We start from the raw sequence: 18,026 nt of genomic DNA, 5'->3' as shown, positions 1-18,026 counted from the left end.
ATTTGAATACACACCTTACCAGACACTAAGGAGGAACTACTATTCCTGGAAAGGAAGAGGCAGGCCTTTCCAACGCCTTGGATGATAAAACTCCCATCGGATCCTCGGGGCAGAGCTTCCTTGCCAGCCTGCTTGCCTCTCTTACAAGCATCCTATCCTTAACAATCTGCTCCTTGCCTATCACTTTGTCTCTAGCTGAATTCCTTCTGTATGGAGGCATAAAGAATGTGAGCCTTAGTGAGTCCAGACACAGGGTGAGTAACTCGAATTTAAAACTGTGGTTTAAGTACTAATCTGGCTTTTGGCTAGGTTTGAGTCCCGCCACATGGGTTCAAGTCCCAGTTTGGCTTTTGGCTGGGTTTAAGTCCCGCCACATGGGTTCAAGTCCCAGTTTGGCTTTTGGCTGGGTTTAAGTCCTGGCACATGGGTTCAAGTCCCAGTTTGGCTTTTGGCTGGGTTCAAGTCCTGGCATTTGAGTTCAAGTCCCAATCTGGGTTTTGGCTGGGTTCAAATCCTGGCATTTGGGTTCAAATCCTGGCATTTGGGTTCAAATCCTGGCATTTGAGTTCAAGTCCTAATCTGGGTTTTGGCTGGGTTCAAGTCCTGGCATATGAGTTCAAGTCCCAGTCTGTGTTCTGGCTGGATTCAGGCCATTAGTGCTGTTGTTTTCATTGGCTATTGTGAATAGTGCTTCAGTGAACACAGGGGTGCATGTATCTTTTTCAGTGAAAGTTTTGTCTGGATATATGCCCAGCAGTGGGATTGCTGGGTCGTATGGCAGTTCTATGTTTAGTTTTCTAAGGAAGATCCTTACTGTTTCCCATGGTGGTTGTACCAGTTTATATTGGGTGCTCTACACGTCTGGAGAAACTTCTCTAGTAACGAACTATAGAAATGATTCCTGAAAGTATAGTTTTCAAATTATTTTTCATTGGATACGATTAGGATTTCCTTCCCCCTCTTTATCCTGACACATTCACTAGTTCAAGTAGCTGAACTAGATCACACAAAATAATAATAAAAGTATGTTATGTGTCTATTATTTTGGTTAACAGTTATTAAATATTTTACAGTGCATCAGGAACTGTGGTAATTATTTTATGTCCATAGCTCGTTTGATTCTCAGCAACACGATGAGTTTGTTAGCCCCATTTTCTACAGGATAAAATGAGGCACAGAAAGGTTAAGTAATTTGCCCAAGATCACATGCTAATACATGTCCAGGAGGGAAATAAAACAGTCTGACTCCTCACCCCACACTGCTACACAGATGAACAAACCACTACACCGTATTACTTTACTATTCAGAACCACCACCACTAACTTGTTCACCTAACCACCCAACATACTGCCACCCTGCTCAGCCAGCCCCAATAGCTACACCGTAGTGTCTACAACAGTCCCAGCAACTTACAAGGTGCCAGGAGTAGGAAGATGACCACAAGGACTTGGCCAAAAGGACCTCACTGCTGGTTCCCTTATGCCTAGAAATGCAGGAAATCCAGAGGTTCCCACAAACCCATGGGCAGACTCAGTGGTGCTGGGAGAGTTGACTAGCTGGAGCAGACCTCAAATCAGGATAAAGAATTCCAACATGTGGTGACTTTTTTTTTTTTTTTTTTTTTTTTTTTTAATATTTTTAGGGCTGCACCCGCAGCGTGTGGAGTTTCCCAGGCTGGGGTCTAATCGGAGCTGTAGCCACTGATCTACACCACAGGCACAGCCACACAGGATCCAAGCTGCATTTGCGACTACACCACAGCTCATGGCAATGCCGGATCCTTAACCCACTGAGCAAGGCCAGGGATCAAACCTGAGTCCTCATGGACTAGTCAGATTCGTTTCTGCTGAGCCATGACGGGAACTCTGTATGTGGTGACTTTGAGATCAAAGGAAATGGCATGGAACATGACCATGATCCCAAATAACTAACAATATTCGAAATGTTGAAAATCAGGTCAATTCCAGTCCATCAGAAAAGATCGACACCCATCATGGTGGAGGACAGGACAGTCAGAATGGTGGCCTCTGTGGAGGGGCTGGACATTAGATAACCCCCAGAGATGGAGAAGCAGGGCCCCTCAGGCATTCTCAGTTACCCAGGAGACCCTCCAAGCCATGCTGAGAGACCCAGAAGAAAGAGGATGGTTGATAAGATTTTCAGCACCCACCAGGTATTGTGTGTGGAATAGGACACTAAATGTCACTCATGTTTTCATTAATATTGTATTAGCTTATAAACCTATGAACCTGGTTCTTTCCTAAAGACTCTAAGCTCAACATATAGCTTTTATTTATTTACAAATCTAGCAGTTTTTGTGTTGAAATAAAAAATACCCTTATTTTTATTTATTTATTGAAGTATAGTTGATTTACAATGTTGCATTAGTTTCGGGTGTACAGGCAAAATGATTTAGTTATATATATATATATAACTAAAATATATGTAAATCATAATGGGAAAGAAAAAGAAAAATTACATATATATGATTTATGATTTGTAACAGAATATTGAATGTAGTTTCCTGTGTTATACAGCAGGATTCTGTTGTTTATCTGTTTTATTTATAGTAGTTTATATCTACCAATGCCAACCTCCTGATTTATCCCTCCCTCTTTCCCCTCCTTGGTAACCATAAATTTGTCTTCTATGTCTGTGAGTCTGTTTCTGTCTTGTAAATAAGTCTATTTGTATCATATTTTAGATTCCACATGCAAGTGATATCACATGATATGTGTCTTTCCCTGTCTGACTTCACTTAGTATGAGAGTCTCTAGGTCCATCCATATTGCTGCAAAAGGCATTACTTCTTTTTTGTGGCTGAGTAATATTCCATGGTACATATATACCACATTTATCCATTCGCCATCAATGGACATTTAGGTTGCTTCCATGTCTTGGCTATTGTGAATAGTGCTGCTATGAACATAGGGGTGCATGTACCTTTTCAAATTACAGTTTTCTCTGGATAGATGCCTAGGAACACTTTCTCTTTGATTTATTCTCAATAAGTTTATACATTTGACAGATTACTTTCTCCATAAACATTTACAAACTTGGTTAATTAAATTCCTTTAGATATTTCAAACCAGTCACCAACATATCTGATCCTCTCAAGAACTTCAAACATCAAACAGCAGACTTATAAATCTAAAAAGTAAACTCTTCCTAAAGACTCACCGGTCTTATAAAACAGATTTACAAATGTAGCAAATAAATTAGATTAGCTTACTCACTTAGAGCATCATAAAGAACAGACTATACACAAGCAGCACAACATTTTAAAAATTTGTTAATATACTTATTTAAGGACAATGAATTGGATTCATTACTTCATTCTGGAATTACGCATTGCTCATGTAACCAAAGGGAACACAATTGCCATCTTAGGCTTGTTATATGGACCGAGGTCGTGGACTCTGCCTATTGGGGGGCCCAGGGGCTCAGTATGGGGACTTCACATTTTCTCTCTCTGCACTCACTTCCTGGTCATCTCATCCAGTCCTGTGGCTTTGAACGCCATTTCTAAGCTGATGACTCTCTATTATATATCTCCAGCTCTAGTAGGTATTAACAATGCTTACCCATTATTTCTGGTTCTTCTCTTTCTAGGAAAGTAGAATTATATGTCCTTACTTTCACCTTATGGCCACTGGACTTGCTTTGGCCAAGAAAGTGTGAGTGGAGTTATGGGCTACTTCAAGGCAGAAGTGTTTCCTTGCTGGTATGAGACTCTGCAGCTCTTTTCTTCCCTTTGCCACAGCAATAGCCCAGGGAATGGAGCTTCACTCTGACTTCCAGAGAGATAATGACATGGTGCAGGGCCCTACACAAAACACGTCAACATTCATTGTGTTAATCCAGAGAGATTTTGTTACTGCAGCCTAGCCCTTGCCTATCCTGCCTAACATTTATCAGCCCACACCTCTCTCCTGAACTCTAAGCACAGATTCCATTGGGATGTTGAGGCTGACACTTCAAACCTAACAGGCCCACAAGCGAATTTCTTAACTTCCCCGCTAGAAACCTGCTGCACTCAGCGTGCCCCACCTCCATGGGGGTGGAAATCAGTTCCATCCTCATAATAGCTTAGGCCAGAAATCTCAGAGTCAACCTTGTCCCTTCTCTTTCTCTCACATCCTATATCCAATCCATGAGCAGACAACTTTGGTCCTAACTTCAATGTATATTCAGAATTGAACCATTTCTCACCACCTTCTGTGCCACCACCCCGACCTCAGTCACCATGATCTATCACTTTGATAACTACAACAGGTTCTCCCAATAGGTCTCACCTCTTCTATTCTAATGCCCCCATACAGTCTTATTCTCAACTTGGCAGATCATTTCAAACCATTCAAATCATGCCCCAAACCCTGCAGCAACACCTCATTTCACTCATGATAAAAGCCAAAGTCTTTTTTTTTTTTTTTCGGTCTCTTCAGGGCTGTACCCTTGGCATATGGAAATTCCCAGGCTAGGAGTCGAACTGGAGCTGCAGTTGCCTGTCTACACCACAGCCACAGCAACACCAGATCCAAGCCTTTAATCTACACCACAGCTCACGGCAATGCCGGATCCCCAACCCCCTGAGAGAGGCCAGGAATCAGACCCTTGTCCTCATGGATACTAGTCGGGTTCGTTACCGCTGAGCTACTATGGGAACTCCAAAAGTGAAAATTTTAATGACCTGCAAGGCCCTGCTCAGTGTGGTTCTCCCCACACCTCCCATCCCTCCTCCCTTTCTTCACTTCACTCCAGCCACACTGGCCTCCTTGTTATTCCTTGAACACACCAGGTATATGTCCAAGTTAGGTCTTGTGTTAGCTTTTTCTCCATGCCTGGAATATTCTTTCCCCAGATACCCGCTTGGTAAATCTCCTCACCTCCTCCAGGTTTTTCTCAAATCTCATTTTTACAATGAGGCCTACTTACTTAACACTGCAAACTGCCCACCTCAGAGTCTCCTCATCCTTTTCACCCTGTTCTACCTTTTCTTTCCTCCATAGCATTTCTTACCCTCTAAACAATTATGTAATCTCTTTCTTTAATAGGCTTATTGCATGCTGATCTCTCTTAGCTGAAAAGTAAACTTCACGAGGACGGATATTTTTGTATTTTTTTCTTCACTATCATATTCCTGGCATAGTGCACATAACAGGAACCCAGTAAATGTTAAAATAATCAGCTGAGGAGCTAGCTCCCTTGTGGTGCAGTGGGTTAAGGATCTGGCATTACCACTGCAGTGGCTCCGGTTGCTGCTTGGCTTAGGTTTGATCCCTGTCCTGGGAACTCCCACATGTCATGGACCCAGCCAAAAAAAAATTGGTTGCATAATTAACATATGAATTACTACTTGGGACTTGAACACAGGACCAGAGTTCTCTTTCCAGGATGATCTTGTTCCAAGTGTTTTTTGGACTGAGCTGAATTGTTACTCCCTGGATTTTACTGGTAGTACTTAGGTGCTAACTAAATCTGACTGTACATAAGCTTGCATTAGAAAAAAGAGCATTTTCTTCAAACACTCTCTGAAACTCATAATTGTCTTTCTTTGAATGTGTATTTTAGTTACTCCTTTTGAGCATCATTATGTAGTCATGTTCTGCACACAAATTTTTTTTTTTTCCTTTTCAATGGTCAGGTTGTTGAAATCTGGCCAATGGGAGTCCCAGAGGTCTTTGTAAGCATTTTTTCTTTTTCACAACAATAAGATTTTCCCAAGACACTTCTGCTTTCTCTGCCCTAAACATAGAATAATAGAGTCAGCTCCTCTTCAAGGAGCCATGGATCCATTTGTAGAAAGTAATATTAGAGACTAAAATCTAGCTGCCTTAGGGATGGGTATGAGATTGTTCCCCAGGAACACAGGTGGAGGCAGCATCACTACTGGACCACTTTAGTAACAGATGTGGTGTATCTTTAAAAGATTTCATTAGTCAGGATTGAGGCAGGAAAAAAAAATCACATGAATTTCCAGTGGGAGAAATATAATACAGACAATTAATTACAAAAGTGTTAGGTAGCTGGGAGGAGAAACACAAAGGATGCTGAGGTAAACCAGCGATTATTAGGTGAGGGCGTAGCTGCCCCCAGGCTGGAGGACAGAAGGAAGGGGTGGTATTACTAGAATCCAGAACTTCAGAGGAGGGCTGGGTGGGCCTGACACCCAGACCTCTGCCCACACGTGTGTGCTGTGTCCTGGATGAAGGTGCCAGTGGATGGGACCCTGGATGATGAGGAAGCTGTGGGCCCGCTGATGTGGGCAGCTTTAAGGGGCTGCACAAGACTGGTGTTAGGACAGGAGAAAAAAACTGGAAGCTGGAGCTAGAACTGTCCAGGGCTGCCAGCCACCTCCTGACAGGAGGTAGGTGCAAGGAAACAGCCTTCTTTTCCTTTCTTCCGCCCTCCCAGTTCCTCCCAGTGCCTCCAGAACCAGTGGAAGCCACTAGCCAGGGAAATCGGGAAGTGTGGCTCAGCCCCAACACCACAGGGAGAAAGATAGAGTGGGGAACAATAAGGAATAAGCAGCACTAAGGTCATGAGGTTGCCCAGAGCTTCCAATTAAACGCCAGCTTTTTTCCCCTTTTTTATTAAAATACAGTTTATTTTTAATGTTGTGTTAGTTTCAGGGGTACAGCAAAGTGATTCAGTTACACATATGTATATATATAGTTTTTTGCAGCACATTTTCTATTTAGTAATTATAAGATATTGAGTATAGTTCCCTATGCTATGCAGTAGGTCTTTGGTGTTTTCTATGTTTTATATATAGTAGGGTGTATATGTTAATCCCAAGCTCCTCGTTTCTGCCTCCTTCTACCCCTTTCTCCCGTGGTACCCATGAGTTTGTTTTCTATGTGTGTAAGCTCTGACTTTTTAAAGTCCTGTTTTCTCAAAAAAAAAAAAAATCTTGTTTTGGTGTAAACTATTTCCTTAGTTACCAGTTTCTCCAAGTGTCTTATCATTCCTGACCAATTTTAATATATCAAATATGTGTACACATTCGTGTAAACCTATGTATTTAAACACCATTATAACCTTGATGGACGCTATTCCTTAGTAGTATCCATTTATATGTTACTCAGAGCCTGACCTAGGCTGGAACTATGTTCCCTTTCTCTCCCTCTCCCTCGCTCTCTCATTGTGCTAAAACACACACAATATAAAGTTTACCATCTTCACCGTTTTTAAGCGTACAGTTCAGTAGTGTTAGGTACATTCACATTGTTGTGCAACCAATCTCCAGAACTCTTTTCATCTTGCAAAACTGCAACTCTCTGCTCACTAAATGGTAATTTACACTCTCCCCTTCCTACAGCTCCTTTCTACTTTCCGTCGCTCTGAATTTGCCTACGCTAGGTACCTCATATAAGTGGGATCATACAATATTTGTCCTTTCGTGACTGGCTTCTTGCATTTAGCATAGTGTTGTCAAGATTCATTCCTTAAACAGGAATTTCCTTCCTGTTTAAGGTTTTTTAATATTGTGTCATATACGTAGAATATATACATCACAGATACACGTATGTATGTATATGTGTGTAGACCACATACACACCGCATTTTGTTTACCCATTCATTTGTCAGTGGACATGGGTCTCTGCCTCCTGTTTGACTATTGTAACACTGTTATGAACATGGGTATACATTTCCCTTCTCTTTTATAATCCTTCTATAGACCTTCATGATTCTTTTTTTTTTTTTTTTTTTTTTTTTTGCTTTTGGGGGTCCGCACCCGTGGCATATGGAAGTTCTCAGGCCAGGGGGCCTATGGCAACTTGGAATCCGAGCCTCATCTGCAACCTACACCACAGCTCACGGCAACACCAGATCTTTTAACCCATTGAGCAGGGCCAGGAATCAAACCCACGACCTCACGGATACTAGTCGGGTTTGTTTCCTCTGAGCCACAATGGGAACTCCTCCATCGGAGTTATTCTTAACCATGTCAAACCTCACCTTCTCTCATCCTAAAATGAAAATGTTCATAAGTAATATAACCTGTCTTCCACATGATTTCAGGAAAGTCAATATAATAAAGTATCTAATTCACTGTGAGTAAATACCTGAGAACAATGAAATACCTGAGAACAGGGCACATAATGAAATAGTCAAATGTTTGCATGTTGCTCATGGTGGCCACAACCACAAACGTAGACTGTCTCAGGAGCACTGTACTAGCGATTTGAATACACAAGTAGTGTTGCTTGGTGGCATAGTTTCCTAACCTGGGGAACCAACACAGTGCAGTTTGAAACAAAGCAATCTTTTTTCAGTGTCATAGCAATTGTAATCTTAGAAATGCAGTGCATATTTATGTGACAAAAATATTTGATGTTTCTGTGTGAAACAGAATTAGGTTCTTGGCTCAGATCATTTTAAACAGATGATTTCTGTCGTGGCTCAACAGTAATGAACCCGATTAGTATCCATGAGGACGAGGGTTCAATCCCTGGACTCGCTCAATGGGTTAAGGATCCCATGTTGCCGAGAGCTGTGGCGTAGTTTGCAGATGCTGCCCAGAGCCCTCGTTGCTGTGGCTGTGGAGTAGGCTGGAAGCTGCAGCTCTGATTCGACCCCTAGACTGGGAACCTCCATGTGCTGTGGTGTGGTCTAAAAAAAGACCAAAAGATGATTCCCTTTGTGGATACCATATAGGGCATTGAGACTTGGTGAAGAACCCACGAGATCATTTGTTGTGCATGGCGGCCCAGTGATTTGTATGACATCTAGCGTCTTTGGCCCATGCTCACTCAATGTCAGTAGTACCCCCTCAATCATGATGACTGGTGGCCAGGAAGTGCCCCCAGACATTCCCAGAATGCCCTCTAGGAGGCAGTACCATCCACATTAAGAACTGCTGTTCTGCAGTTGAGTCTCCTCCATACTTGTATGTATTAAGTCTTTTTTTTTTTTTTTTTTTTTGTCTTTTGTCTTTTTAGGGCTGCACTTGCAGTACATGGAGGTTCCCAGGCTAGGGGTCTAATCCAAGCTGTTGCTGCCGGCCTACACCAGAGCCACAGCAGTGCCAGATCTGAACTTCGTCTGCAACCTACATCCACAGCCCAAGGCAACGCCAGATCCTTAACCCACTGAGTGAGGCTGGGGATTGAACCCGAAACCTCATGCTTCCTAGTCGGATTTGTATCTGCTGCGCCACGATGGGAACTCCCGTATTAAGTCTTAACTAATAAAACTGTGTTACCACCGCAGCCATGAGGAGAAAACCTTATAGACTTATTAGACTAATTGGCTGATTAGTGTGCTCTGAAACCCACTGCCAAGTTTATGCTCAGGCCATGCATCCCACAGGTTGCTCCAGCCAATGGCTGAGCACGCTGGGGATGCTAAGGTGACCCTGTTCCTGGAAGGCTTGAGACTCCTCCGACAGCAGACTTTGCCTGGAGCTTCCCCAGTAGCCTTGCTGACCTTTCTTGGCTGGACGACAGGCTAAGATGTTTCTTTCTGACCTTCCTTCCCTCTTTCCTTTCCCTGGGGTCACACTTGCCCTCTGACAGCCCTGCTAGTTCCCCTTCTTCCGTATTTTCTCTCAGAGTTGTCTCCCAAATAAAACCCCACAGAAGCTCCAATAGGTGTTTACTGCTCATGTTTCGGGTGGGGGGAGGTTGGTGGGATGCTGACTAGACAGTTCTGCTGATCTTGGCTGGCCTTGCTCCCACATCTGAGGTTGCCTGGCGGGTAGCTGATCTCGGATGACCTCCGCCATAATGATGGGCACTCAGCTGTGCTCCACATGTCTCTCATCCTCCAGCAGGCTAGCATGGGCCTGGTCTGATGGCAGTGGTGCAGGCACGAGAGAAAAGCCCAATGTATACGCCTCTTTCAAATTTGTGCTTGCCTTGGATCAGCGACACGCATTGGCTAAGGAAATTAGAGTTGAGCCCAGATGGAGTTGGAGGACGCTGAAAAGGAATGTGACAAAGGGTGGGCCGGAGGGAGAGGTGAAGAATGGGACTCTTTGTAATCTACCTCAGTGTCCATGCATTTTTCTTATTAGTGAAGTATGACTGTTCAGGTTTTCATTTTTTTTTTAAATTGTAACCTTTCTTGAAATTATCTATAATCTTCACATCATTGTAGAGTCATTTATTGGCAGAGAGGAAGTCTAAATACTGAGTATTTTCTAAAAGACTCTGAGTTATCCACATAAGGTCATTTCAATTGCAAAAGATTTCCATTGCATTCATTGTCAAGTTAAAGCTATTTTCGCCTCCCTGCAATGACCCAGTGCTGTGACTGACCGTGGCAAAGATTAGATCAGCTACAGATAGCAAATAATTTACATTTTCTTTGTATTTCCGAATGATTTAGTGAATTTTCAAACCCCTTATACACAAAAGGAAAGTTCAGACACTATTTTTAAAATAAAATTTGAATGAATTCAAAATTATCCCTAGGACAATATGATTTACAGTCCAACATTCTTTCTTAAGTAGGAGGAAAATCTGTCCTGTTACACATCAGTAGCCAGGAATTACATCTAAACCCAAGTCCACCTGTGGCGGTGCCTGCTGTGTATAAACATCGTTTGTCATGTGTGTCGTGGCAGAAAATGAGTGGAGGACACAGTGCTAGCCCACCTTTCTGTCCCAAGCTTCTGTAACCTATACCTTCCTGCTTTTTGTTTAATCTATTGTGCAATAAAATGAAGGCTGGAGACTTTCTCTTTTATTGTTTATTCTCTCTTGTAAAAAAAAAAAATTATCGTTTTGTAATTTTGAAAAAACTTCAGCCTACAGAAAAATGTCAAGAACAAAACAGTGACTATCCATATTCTCCCTACCTAGTTTTACCTGCCTTTGACCTGTGGCCTCCTCTACTACACTTCCCTCTTTATATTTACACACATTTCCCCTTTATTGAGCCATCCAAGTGTGGTGTGCAGACACTATGACACTTCACCCATGAATAATTCTTTTTTTTTTTTTTTGTCTTTTTAGGGTCACACCCATGGCATATGGAGGTTCCCAGGCTAGGGACCGAATAGAAGCTGCAGCTGCTGGCCTATGCCACAGCCATAGCAATGAAGGATCCAAGCCACGTCTGTGACCTACACCACTGCTCACAGCAACTTCTGATCCTTAACCCACCAATTGGGGCCAGGGATTTAACCTATGTCTTCTTGGGTGCTAGTCAGATTTGTTTCCACTGAGCCACAATGAGAACTCCCATCCCTGAATAATTCTCCATCCACTCCCAAGAATGAGGCCAGTGTCCTATTATTGACACAGTTGCCACACCTGAGAGGCTCAATGTTAAATTCAACATACAGTTCACATGAAATTTACTGAATCGTCTCAAAATTATGCTTTAGCTTCTTTTTAATCCAGATTCCATTGCATTTGGTTGTTATATCTCATTAATCTATTAATAGGAAGAATAAAAAAATAAGGGACTGAGTCTTGCCCTAGAGCTACAAAAACAAAATTTCCAGGGTTGGAGCCCAGGAATTAGCCTTTCGAAACTCTTTCTGGATGACTCTGCTGAGAGTCAAGTTTAGGGATCACTGAGTTCTACTTGGAAGGTTAATTATCTTTTCAGCCGTCTGTGGCTATTTCCCAAACAGATTTCAGTGAATTCTTGTGCCAGGAATAATGAATTGTCAGGAGAACTCATTCTACTTGATATCCATTTCCTCTCTATCCTAACCAATGTCCCTCCCCTCTAATCCCACCTGCTTCTGACCACTTAGCATTATGTTCAGTAAGAAGGACTTCAGTGACAGGCTTTGAAGTCCTGGCCCTAGACCTTATCCTGGACTTCTCTTTAATTCCAAATTCTGTTAATTCAATGCCCTTGTAAGTACTCTTTAATTGAATAATCTGGGGCCAGGGTAGGCGTCCTGGGAGGGAAGGATTGGCTCATTGAAATGCAGATTCCTAGGCTCTCCTCCAGGCTCAGAAATGTGCATTTTAATCAGCTCCCCCAACAGTCCATACTGCCCCCAACCCTTTTTTTCTTTTCAGGGGCATACCTGCAGCATATGGTAGTACCCAGGCTAGGGGTAGAATCCAAGTGGCAGCTGCTGGCCTACACCTCAGCCACTGCAACACCAGATCAGAGCCACACCTGGGACCTACGCTGCAGCATGTGGCAATGCCTGATCCTCAACCCACTGAGCAAGGTCAGGGATCAAACCTGCATCTTCATGGAAACAGTGTCAGGGTTTAACCCACTGAGCCACAATGGGAACTCCTATAGTCCTCTTTTTCATTTTTCACTCTATGAGCCTTGCAGAGTGATTTACTCTTAGTGAGCAATCAGTAAACCTCTTGCATCGTTGAATGAAATCCCTAGCCTTAGAACCTCTGCCTGTAAAACCCAGGCACCAAAGGAACTTATCTCCCCATTTTTAAAATCATCTCTTTCAACGCTATTTCACAAATCCTTTCTCAGAGGAAAATATCTTTTCACAGAGCTTTCTCTCGTCTCTAAAACCATAGAAACAGATATCTTATTTCTGCTTCACTCTGCCTTTTACCCCCACTTGGACGAAATTCCCTTTTAGTGTTGACTCACATTGTTTATCTGAGCCTGTGCCTGACCTTTTGGTTGTAGGGACATCTTTATGGCCCCTTCCCCCCTCCTTTTTTTTCTTTTTGGTGAGTAGAGATGATACAGAGGGGAGCCTAGAGGAAGGATTTCAGATTGTTAAGTCACCCACACTTTGATTCCAGTGCGCCCCTGAGTACTAAGTTGTCCATCGTGGGAGAAAGAGAACTTATTTATTAGTTTGGATTTTCACGTTGCTCGCTCTGTTTGCTAATCTGATCTATTTGAAAAGCAAATATTCTTTTTCTTTTTTTAAATCATTGTATTTTCTACAAAGCTGTGTTTTGCTATCATGGAAAGAATTAAACTGAAGTGTGACATTGTTGAACAATCTGGTGTCTCTCAGTAAAGGTAAAGAAGCACTCCAGAATCCAAATTTGATCGTGATGAAGGACACACGTTTCCTTTTTCAGTCCACTCATGGAAGAAAATAATTTCTGCTCTATGATGTGAGTCTAATGATGCCACTAGTAATTCTAGTGAAATAATGTGGAAAATATGAACCCATCATCAGATGTGAAGTTAGAGCTGAGATAACCTCCTTACTAGCAGAAACCACTATGTGTGTATAATATTCATCAGTATATTGATATACAAGTATATTGGGAGTGATAAACAGTCCCTCTGATGAGGTAGGAAAAATGCCATTCTGCACAGGTGAAAAATCCACACCATTGCTTTAATGAGGGAAACTGATTCTTCTTCGTGATGGATAAGGTACCCAGCCAGTCCCAGCTGTTCTAGCCACAGTAGCCCAGATACCAGGCATGTGAATGAAAGAGTCATTCTGCACATTTTGGTTTCAGTAGATGCAATGTGTAAAAGAACCAAGAATCTCAGCAGATAGCGAGAAATGAGGTCACAGGCATATGGCCCCAGTTGAGCCAACCTAGCCATCTCTAGCCATTAAGCTAGGCCAGCCGAAGCTACAGTCAGGAAACACTGTAATATGTTCTCTCTGAATGTCTGGCCTACAAAATTTTGATCATAAGAAAATGGTTATGGAGTTCCCATTGTGGCACAGTGGGTTAAGAATCTGACCGCAGCAGCTTGGGTTGCTACGGAGGCTTGGGTTCAATCCTCAGCCCAGCACAGTGGGTGAAAGGCTCCAGCATTGCCATGGCTGCGGTGTACATGTAGCCATGGCTTGGATTCAGTCCCTGGCCTAGGCACTTCCATATGCCGTAGGTGAAGAAAGGAAGGAAGAAAGGAGGGAGGAAGGAAGAAAGAGGTTGTTATTTTATGCCACTACATTTTGGAGTGGTTTGTTAGGGTAATAGAGAACTGTTAGATATTGAAGAGAGGATTTGTATTACTTGGCTATTGCCACATTAACACAGGACTCCGTTGTCTGTGGGTTTCAAGGACAGCACTTATTTTTCTCACTCATGGGTCGGTGCATTGCCAGGAGTGCTCTCCGTTCAGCTGTGAGAGAGCTGGACTTGCTCAAGGCCGTGGGGTGGATTCAGACACATTCCTCTGCCTTTGTTCTGGTGCCAGACTGAAGGTGGAGCATCTCCCTAGGGCATGCTGGGTCACAGGTGTGCAGAAGTCCAAGCACAACTCCACAAAAACATTTGGACTCCTCTGCTTATTTCATTGGCCAAGTAGGTCACATGGTCAGGCTCAAAGTCAAAGGGGTGAGTAACTACACTCCCATCCAAATGAGGGGAACAAGAGAGGAAATACTTGCTGACCTATACTCCAACCTGTCAAGAGATTCAGGCATCAGATGATGGTGGTGGTGATAGTGAGTGGTGTCAGACTGGCCAACTTTTAAGGTATTTCTGTAATTTGGTACTTATACATCTAGAACCCAGAGAGAACACTTACGAGTGTTGTGGGGAAGGTGTCTAAATATAGGAATCAATACTTATTTATTATTTTATAAATAATACTTCTATTAAGGATATAGATATAATTTATCAATTTATATTGCTTTTGGATTCTAATCTCTACAAGCAGGAGGCATGTAAAAGCATGAAAAGGCAAAAAAAAAAAAAAAAAGTAATAGAAGAACAAAAGGAGAGGGATTTAAAAAAGAAAGGAGAGAAAAAGAAGCCGAAAGTGAAACAGTTAACCAGCTGCTGGGGAGGCCAGGCGCGGACACCTGTTTCTTGGTTTGCCTATGCAGGCAGAACTGTTACAGAGCAGCCAGTCTCTGAAAGAAATCCCGAGAGACCAGCTCCTCTTTATGGAGAGGTTTTGCTAGTTCAATGACAGAGGCATTTGGTATGGCATAAGACACCCCAAACACACTCTCCCACTCAGCACCATATTTATAGCCAACAAAAGTGCCAAAAGTGTGGGGTTCCCCACTGCCAATTGAGGTTTAACTATTAACACAACTAGAATCTTTGAGGGGCATGGGAACAGCCCCCAAACTATGGGCAGCAGGCAGAATTAGAGCAAGGGGCATTAAGAAAGGCTTTAGGGGAGTTCCCGTCGTGGCGCAGTGGTTAACGAATCCGACTAGGAACCATGAGGTTGCGGGTTCGATCCCTGACCTCGATCAGTGGGATCTGTAACCGGTGGCTACAGCTCGGATTAAGCCCCTAGCTAGCCTGGAAACCTCCATATGACACAGGTGCGGCCCTCAAAAGACAAGAAAAAAAAGAAAAAAGAAAAAAAAAGAAAGAAGGGCTTTAGGAGAGAAGTGGTGTCTGAACTGGGACTGGATGCAAAGGCCAGAAAATGTGAAGGACCACACAGTCTCATTTTTGTTGCATGTATAGAGGGTACAAGGCTGGAGATGAGCTGAGGCCAGATCATGGCAGGTCTTGAATGCCCAGTTGGAGAGCATGTTCTTAGTTCAGTGGGAGCCACTGAGAGCTTTTGAACAAGAAGTGATCTGAAGGAGTTGTTCTCCAGTATCATTCTTTCCTGGTTCTTTAGTAACAGAAGCCCCAGTTTTTAACTGGGTTTAGGCCTTGTGCAAATTAAGATTAGTGTTCCTAATTTCTCTTGCAATTAGATATGGTCATGTGACTAAATTCTAGTTAATGAAATATAAAAGAAATAGTGTGTGTAACTTTTAGGAAGTGTTCTCAGAGAGAGAAGGCATTGCTCCTTTTTGCCAATCTAACCCTAACATGCATATTATTCATTAGGAAGATTGGCTGGGGGCAAGGCAAAATATAGGATGGTTGGAGCAAGAGGAGCATTGGAGGTGGGAAGACTCATTAGGAGAACATTTTGACAGTTGAGATGAGAAAAGAGGAAATAAGAACTAAGTCAGTATGGCTGCTTTGGGAATGGATGGGGTTGAAGTAATGTGATAAATATTGCAAAAGGAGTGCCTGTGGGACTTGGCAATTGGTCAGCTGAGAGGAGAAACCAGGAAGAAGCAAAGGTCCTTCTGAGGTTTCAAGCAGAAGTGACTGGGAAGTTAATGATGCTGGTAACAGAAATAGGGGAATCAGCAGGATGTGCAGATTTGAGGAAGGCAACCAGGAGTTGGGTCTTAGAATGTTGAGCTGGGATGCCCGCAGGATATCCAGGTGGAGATGTAAAATACGCAACTGAAAATTCATTTCTGGAGCATGATTTGTGAATCCTTTGCATAACAGTGGTAGTCAAAATAAAGGGAGGGGCTGGTTGGCAAAATAGAAAGTGTGTCTGTAGAAATGCCTCTTTCTTCAATGCACACGGAGAAATAAACATCACTGTGCAAAACCAGTTAAAAATATGTAAGATCTTTACCTAACATGTACCACCCTCCTCAAAAAAACCCCCTGCAAGCTCAGGTCAATGGCTGTCTGACTTGCTTAAAGCCACTTAGTCTTCACTGTCTCAAAATGTGTACAGCTCCTTAAAGTTCCGACTAAACACCTTTTTTTTTTTTTTGTCTTTTCTAGGGCTGCACCTGTGGCATATGTAGGTTCTCAGGCTAGGGGTCCAATCCAAGCTGTTGCTGCCGGCCTACACCAGAGCCACAGCAACGCCAGATCTGAGCTTCGTCTGCAAACTACACCCACAGCGCAAGGCAACACCAGATCCTTAACCCACTGAGCAAGGCCAGGGATCGAACCTGCGACCTTATGGTTCCTAGTCAGATTTGTTAACCACTGAGGCACGACGGGAACTCCTTTTTCTTTCTTTCTTTCTTTCTTTCTTTCTTTCTTTCTTTCTTTCTTTCTTTCTTTCTTTTCTTTTTTTCTTTCTTCATACTAAGCATTTTGATTTGCACAAATATTGGTGCTGACATGTCTTAAGATGACTCCTTTTCATCAAGAGAGCTATAGTAAATCGTCTTTCTCCTTGATTCAGGTCACATGTGAGAAGATTTCCCACTCACATAAGTCTTAAAAGTATAATTCCTTCAAAAGCAGAGTGAGAAAATATGAAAATCTAATAAATGTGACAGTAAAACGACTCTGCAGAGGTTTCTCTCATATCTGCCATGACCAGAGCATATATTAAGATAAATAAAAGCTGAAATAGAAAGGAAACTAATTTCATGTAAACATCAAGGAACCATCTTTGTCGGCCGGCTGCACTATTTTCATTAGATGGCTGGGGGTCTCGGGATGGAAAAATCCAGTGGCTTGTGTATTTCAGTTGAAGTTACATGGTAGACACGCCACTGGAAGTGGTGGTGAGAGCTCTATTTCTTCTACAAGAGTTTTGCATTTTCAGCTCACATTCTGCAGACATCGGCCAGAGGTCCCAAGCTACGCGCCTTGGAGCACGCAGCAGTGTGGCCCTGGAGCTGAATTATGGACCCCATTTCACTTACGAATGAAGATTTGTCAGATCTCTTAATGAGTGTGTGATAAAGCTTTTCTAATTCATTCACTCACTTACCCATCCATCCATTCATCCATCCTTTGTCTCAGGGCCAGGGCCTACGATGGGCACCCCAGCAAGCCTTATCGCACGCAAACCCACAGGACTAGAGGAGGACTCAGCGGAAGGACCGCCCTGCACCCCCTCACCGCGCGAGTCCCCGGTAGCTGGAGAGACAAGCGGGCCCTGGGGCCGACCGCACGCAGCGCTGGGGCGGCAGCGCCAACCCTCTTGGGAACGCCACCCCTCCCCCAATCCCAGGACTGGGAACGCGGCCGCGTTCCACATTCTCCTCGACCCTCTGACCCTGAGGGCCCAGACCTCGGCCGGCCCGAGCGGCCCCGGCAGGTGCCAGCGAGCCCGGGCCGTCCCTCAGCCCGCGCCGCTCCGCGGTCGCCGGAAGCTGGCCTCGGTTGGCAGGGCCTCGGAGGCTGCGGAGCCCGGGATCGACCGCTTCTGCCCACGCCCCACCGGCCTCCGGAGGCTCCCACGGCCCGACCGCCCCTCCCCCCGCGCCCGTGGCTGAGAGCTGGAAGAGGGGCGCGCGGCGGCTACTCTCGAGCGCTGATTGGCCAAAAGCGCGGGGGGCGGGGCGGTGGGTGTGAAGGGGGCGGGCCCAGGTCGCTCTGCGCTCCTTCTTTCCTCCGCATCTGCGTGCTCC

At 43.8% G+C, this 18,026-nt stretch overlaps 1 protein-coding gene and 1 pseudogene across 1 annotated transcript; one reads left to right on the top strand and one right to left on the bottom strand.

The window, feature by feature from the left end:
• Positions 1–812: 812 nt before the first annotated feature.
• On the bottom strand, positions 813–917 carry LOC146404764 (small nucleolar RNA U3; annotated as a pseudogene).
• Positions 918–14,235: 13,318 nt separating this feature from the next.
• LOC146404763 (uncharacterized) lies at positions 14,236–18,024 on the top strand. The gene is made up of 2 exons (XM_085019050.1): positions 14,236–14,358; positions 17,416–18,024. Exon 2 carries the CDS (start codon positions 17,430–17,432, stop codon positions 17,889–17,891), a length of 462 nt encoding a protein of 153 aa, XP_084875176.1. The 5' UTR covers positions 14,236–14,358; positions 17,416–17,429; the 3' UTR covers positions 17,892–18,024.
• The last annotated feature ends 2 nt before the right edge of the window (positions 18,025–18,026 follow it).

The sequence above is a fragment of the Sus scrofa genome, chromosome 3 (assembly GCF_054392235.1).
Source record: "Sus scrofa isolate SSC_HxYL_T2T_F1_AM1 chromosome 3, Sscrofa_HxYL_maternal_Yorkshire_Landrace_v2.0, whole genome shotgun sequence".
NCBI classification, from domain to species: Eukaryota; Metazoa; Chordata; class Mammalia; order Artiodactyla; family Suidae; genus Sus; species Sus scrofa.
The sequence above is the reverse complement of the archived record's forward strand: the minus strand, read 5'-3'. Positions and strand labels throughout refer to the sequence as shown.

Bases quoted from the DNA above. Each gene is read 5' to 3' on its own strand.
- LOC146404763 (XM_085019050.1), top strand. From the start codon at position 17,430: ATGGGCACCCCAGCAAGCCTTATCGCACGCAAACCCACAGGACTAGAG.